Source organism: Vipera berus (genome assembly GCF_964194415.1).
Source record: "Vipera berus genome assembly, chromosome: 6".
Classification (NCBI taxonomy): Eukaryota; Metazoa; Chordata; class Lepidosauria; order Squamata; family Viperidae; genus Vipera; species Vipera berus.
The window spans coordinates 23,837,629-23,843,451 of record NC_138208.1 but is presented as its reverse complement, the minus strand read 5'-3'; the positions used below and the strand labels follow the sequence as shown (position 1 = coordinate 23,843,451).

The window sequence follows — 5,823 nt, the reverse complement described above, 5'->3', positions numbered from 1 at the left end:
CTTGGATCTGGCAAGGCTCAATAAATACATGCCCGGAGCCTCGCCCTCCGCAAATCGTGGGGGGAGGCGGCGGTTGCAGTCTTTTTGCTCCCCCTCCCCCGGCAGCAACCAAGGAGCCAAAGTTCACGGAGTCCCGCCGCTTCTGCCAGCAGCAGCGCGGCTTCCTCGGGAGCGAGCGCGAGAAGCCGGGGAAGGCGGGCGGTGCAGAAGGCCGCGCCCAGGGCGCTTCACGGGCGGTGAAGCAGCGGCGGCGGCGGCAGGTCTGGCTCGCTGCCGCCTCGAGGGAGCCCCAGGGAGGCGCCTCCGCCCCCGCCGCTGTCGTGCAGTTTGCGGACGTGTTTCTTGAGGTCAAAGTTCCGGCAAAAGCCTTTCCCGCAGGTGGGACAGGTGAAGGGCTTCTTGTCGTTGTGGGTGTGCATGTGGAAGGTCAGGTTGTAGACCTGGTGGAAGGCCTTGTTGCAAATGGTGCACTTGAACTGCTTCTCGCCGCTGTGGGTCAGCTTGTGGTTTTTGTAGTTCCCTATAATAATAATAATACAAAATCACCATCGGTCAACCACAAAAAACCATATTTACGTGGAACAGCTTTTAATACTATCAGATTTCCGTGTCTTGTCCTTGGGAGTTGGTGAATAAAAATGCCCAATCCTGCCTAAAGGTTTGGCTGATTTGGATGAACTATAATAATACAAAAAAATGGGGGTTCTGTAACTCAGCGCGCATACTTTATTTTAGGAGTCTGCAACTCACATCTTAGCCAGCCTTTTGAAGTCCAGATCCGCGTTATCAGCCAGAATAGTTTCATTCACACAACTTGCGGACTTCATGCCCTCTATGCAGGTTTCCCCTCGTAACAAATATTTAAGTTGGGCTTCTGTGTTTTGCCTGCTACTCTTTGAACAGAAAACTTTGCCACAGTGGAACAGAATTTCACCATGATCTTGAACAGGGAGGAACCAACTCAGGCGCAAAGCCCAAACTGGAATCTCCCAAAGTCTGGCATCCAATCACTAAATAGATTTTTGCGAGATTCACAGGGTTCCCCAGGTAGATCAGTTGAAATCGGTTTTCCTTAGCATCCCATTTCTGAAATGCCAACCACCAGCAGGATACAAGGATGCACAGACATTTTGTCTTACTAAAGAAATAAATTAGCTTTTGTCAGAACAAAGTTCCGAAAAGTGAACTATAAAACTTTCCAGCGAAAATAGCGTACATGTTTACATAGTCGTTGTAAACAGTGAGGTTTAATCCCAAATCGGTAACTCTGAGTTTAGGATTTTATCTTCTGTTCTTTACAGATCCGGCTAAAACAACAACGGATATTTTTCTCAGAAGAAATGGAAGAGTTAAAAAGAGCAGGAGGGGTAATTTCCTCAACTGACACAGTCTCTAAGCTTAACTTTGTTCTGTGGGGAATAAATCCCATTCACTCTTGAATTACTCTTCAGTAACTGAAAAAAAGCCAACCTTAGGCTGTAATTTTAGACATTTCTGAATAGGGATATCATTTTTTTGTTTTCTGACAAAGGGAGAGTAGACTAAGAATTTTCTCAGACTGCAGTACAAGTAGCACGGTATTTTGAAATTTGTGCCCAATCGTGGAACTTATTTCCAGGTAAACATTCTTTTGTAAAGAATTGTAACTGTGAAATTACAGTTACAATCATGCTTAACATTTAAAAATCAAAGAAATTTCTTACTCTACCTGCCCGATTAAATACATCGAAAAATAAAACTTAAACAATTAGATATAAGGCAAAACCTTATCGGTTTTGTGCAGAAATGGACAGCAACGGTTTCCCACATCTGAGAAACGAACGTCAAAAACTTTTTACATTTACAATTTCATATATTTTAATACACACACACACACTTTTTGGTATTTACATTTTCACAGTGCCATTTCCCTATTACTCTTCTCTAAAACTAGACGCGCTGAATTCCAGTTCCGTGGCTGGGAATGGTAGTTTTAGGGCAGAATCTGCTGCTGGTTTACTTGTCAGGCCTCCCACCAGAAACAAATGGGCAGACCCCCCCCCCAAGCCATTCCAGCTGCAGGCTCCGTTTTACAGCGATAATTCAGAGCCAGTCCTTGTTTGACACTTTAATCTCAGCGGTTTGGTTTACCTTTTTGGTGAAAGCCTTTTCCGCAGAACTCGCAGACGAAAGGTTTGTAGCCCGCGTGGATCCGCGTGTGGGTGTTTAACGTGGAACTCCGGTTAAACGCTTTCCCGCACTGGTTGCACTTATGGGGCTTTTCCTGTGGGGAGAAAAACAACATCAAAAGCACATCCACGTTCAGATGCGCGCTTGGGAGAAACGGGGCAGCACCTCGTCCTGGTCATCCCGCGGCTGTAATGTGATGTAAAGAGCAACAATCACGGGCTTGAATTTTGCCATTGATCTCCTGTCCCAAAGGCTCATTGAATGGGGCCCCACCCTCCTGAAAAGGCAGCAAAGGGGAGGAGATGAGGTGGGGCTGGCTCCGAAGTGGAAAATCTGTGGCCTCTGCGCACTCGGGGTGTTCTGGGACTCTCTCGAGGGACTGAAGCCGAGTCGAGCCCTCAAGAGTTTGCTAGACTAAAATGGATTTAAGGAGGCCCTGTCCAGTGTAGAGTCTTCTTCACACAACACTCTAAAACCTAAACCAGATTATTAGAGCACAATTGCTGCGTTCGCATTATCTGCCAGCCGGACACAAACCATAGCGTGGTTTAGTTCACACAACACATTAAGAGAAGGACTGAGTAGGTTTCCCGAATAACCAATCGGTTGCGCAAACCAAGACCCTTATTTCAGACGAGGCCGGGAGATGGGGGACATTTTCCCAGCAAAGGAGTGAGAAACGAGCGGAAAGGAAGCAAAACAAGAGAGCCCCCCCATTCCTTCGTCTCTGTACGCCTCGTCGCCTCTCTTTCTCTTTCCGCTCCTGTTTTAGGAGAAGCGAGCACCGCAAAAGAGAGGGAGAGGGGAAAGTGGGGCAGCCCCCAGAACCCCGACGGGGAATAAGGGGCAGGAAGGGCGGAGAATCCTGGATGACGGCCTGGGAGTCTGGACCTTGGCCGGGCGAGGGATGTCTTGGGGTCCTGGGCTCACCGGGACTCATCTGGGACCACCGTTGGCCAGGTGGAAAACCGGCCCCGCCAAAGAGGCTAACGCGGGAGGCGGCCGGGAGCGCTACCTGGGTGTGGATGATCTTGTGGCGGCAGAGGGTGCTGGCCTGGCGGAATCCTTTGCCGCAGACCTTGCAGATGAAGGGCCGGGCGCCCGTGTGCACAGGCATGTGGCGGGTCAGGTTGTAGTGCGCGTTGAAGACCTGCAAGAGAGAGCCAGGCGCGATCAGAAGGGGAGTCTTGGGGGGGGGAAGGAGGAGGAGGATGGGGCCATGCACGCGGGTCACTTGCCTTGCCGCAGACCTCGCAGGTGAAGACCTTGGGCTTGGCGCTGGGCGAGCCCCGGCTGTAGTCGGCCGACACCCCTTTGAACGGCAGCTTCTCCGTCGCTAGGAGGTGGGCGGCGGCGGCGGCGGCGGCAGCGGCGGCGGCGGCGGCGTTGTGCAGCTGGGCCTGTGCTAGGTCCTTGAAGGCTGCTTGGGAGTATTTCTCCGGCCCGGACGGCAGCACCTGGAGCTTGTTGCGCTCGGCCAGGTAGGTCTTGGGCGCCGTCGAGTCTTGCAAGGCAGGCGCCGGCAGCGACGAGCCCAGGAAATAGGAGGCCACCGGGTGCAGGCTCAGGCCCGGCGGCTGCGGCTGCGGCTCTGCCGCTCGGCTGAAGTAGCTCAGGGCGCCCAGAGCGTGGAAGGAGGAGTGCTTGATTACCCGCGGCCGAACCAGTTTGTAGTGGGGCGGCTGCTGAGGCAAGCTGAGGGCCGGCTCGGCGGCCTGGGGCTTGAGGCTGAGCGCGCAGCTGAGAGCTGACGAGGCGGAGGAAGAGGAGGAGGCGGGCTCCAAGGGGGGTTTCCTGGGCTCGGACCCCACCTTGGCGAAGGGCTCGTAAGCCAGCGGCACGAAGGGGATCATGCAAGGGATGGAGGGCCCCAGGCTGAACGCCGGCTGCTGCTGCTGCTGCTGCTGCTGCTGCTGCTGCTGCTGCTGCGGCTTCAGGTGCTCCGCCGCCGTGGCTGCAGCCGCTTTGGGGGTCCCGCCTCCCCCTGGCAAGAAGTGGGGCAGCAGCGGCACGGCTTGGGGTTCGGGGCCCGACCTGGCCATGATGCGCTCGATGGAGAAGGCCAGGGGCTTGGGAGCGCTCAGCATGTTGCCCCGCGCGACGGCGAGGCTCTTGGCCGCCGTCGGGGGGAGCTGCTGCTGCTGCTGCTGCTGCCGGCTCTTCTCCATGGCCGGCGTCTCGCTTGGGTCAGCGCGGTTCGGGATGCTTTGGCCCCGCTGCACCCGGTCACAGCGCGACAAGCAGGGAACCTCGCGCCACCGCCGCCGCGGCCGCCACTCGGGAACCCGACCTCAAGCCTTCCGAGGACGCTGCCGCCACCGGCGCCCTCCGCGTCTTCATCGCCTGCGGCACCAGCAAGAGCTCCGGCAAGGTCTCCATCCCGACAGCCGGCGAACGCCGCCTGCCCGTCCCGATGGACTCGCGCCAGCCCATCGCCGCCGCCGGTGTGCTTCCTTGGCGGGGGATGCTGGCACACCTCTCCTCCTCTTCCTCTTCCTTGGCAGCGTCTCTCGCGGTTCCTCCCCCCCCCCCTCCCCGATGGAAAGTGTTGGGTCAATAGCAGCAGCCACGATCCCCGCCAATCGCTAACTTCCAAGAAGGTAAACTAGATAATTGCTCAATTCGCGTCCAACAGGCATCGGGAGGAAGGGGGGGGGGAAGAGAAGTTGAGTCCCTCTTCCCTACCACCTCGGAGAGCCAGTGGCTCCTTTTCATTGGTGCCTGCGCCTCCCTCCGCCCTCCTCTCAGAAAGAAGGGGGGCTCGTCTCGCCCGCCCCCTCCCTCTCTCTAGATCGCCCCTGCTCTGGATCCCCCCCTCACCTCGCCTAGCCTCCAATTGCCTCTTCTTGCTAGGATCAATCGGAGACCCAGCCCCAGCCCCCTCCCTCAACCCACTCCTGGTAACCCTCCTCCCCCTCCTCTCATCAAAAGACCAAGGACTCGCGCGACCCGGTCAGCGTCGGGAGAGGTCCCGTGACGGACGGGCGCGGGTTTCTAAGCAGTGCTGAGCGAGCGAGCGAGGAGAAAGTTGCGTTGCCCGCTCGCTGTCCCTTTCAGGCTGGGCGAGGCGGGGAGCAGGGCTTGGCTGCTCCGCCGCTGCCTTGCTGACTCGCCCGCTCGCTTCCCGTAGCGCTCCAGCGGGACCCCCGAGGTGGCTGCTGGCTCGGCTCTGTAGAAACAGGGACGAGCGAGGCGAGGAGAGAGCGCTGCCCGACCTTACCGGGCATCCCACCCGCGAGGAATCGGATTCCTCGTGCCGAGTCCCCTTGACTCAGAGTTGAGTGGGGCAGGTCCGAAGGGATTGTTCCCCTTGCAGACGAGGGGCTGCGCTTCCCTGTAGTGTCGCCCGTTTCTCTGGGTCTCCGCCTATTTGGCGGTGCCTTGACCGAAGCCCCGTTGATCGGAATGCGATCTGTCTTCTCTGCTCGCACCTCCCGGATCCTGGAAATGCGTGGATTTCTTGTAAAAAGTAAAAAGTCGAACCAACCATTCTCAATAGGATTTCTGCTTCCTTTCCCTATTCTGAGCTGGTCCTCTTCTTTCAATCCTGCAGAAAGCCCTGGTGCAGTGTGCCGAAGGTACATCCATCCCTGGGACGGGCCCCAAGGCGTCCTCTTGCTGCGCGTGGCTAGGCTGCTTCTGGGCCCTTTGAGG

The 5,823-nt window shown here is 56.4% G+C and overlaps 1 protein-coding gene across 1 annotated transcript; it reads right to left on the bottom strand.

Moving 5' to 3' along the window:
* Positions 1-227: 227 nt before the first annotated feature.
* Positions 228-4,337, bottom strand: FEZF1 (FEZ family zinc finger 1; the record flags this gene model as incomplete). The annotated part of the gene is made up of 4 exons (XM_081331949.1): positions 228-520; positions 2,131-2,263; positions 3,185-3,319; positions 3,408-4,337. 4 exons carry the CDS (start codon positions 4,335-4,337, stop codon positions 228-230), a joined length of 1,491 nt encoding a protein of 496 aa, XP_081188075.1.
* Between the last annotated feature and the right edge of the window lie 1,486 nt (positions 4,338-5,823).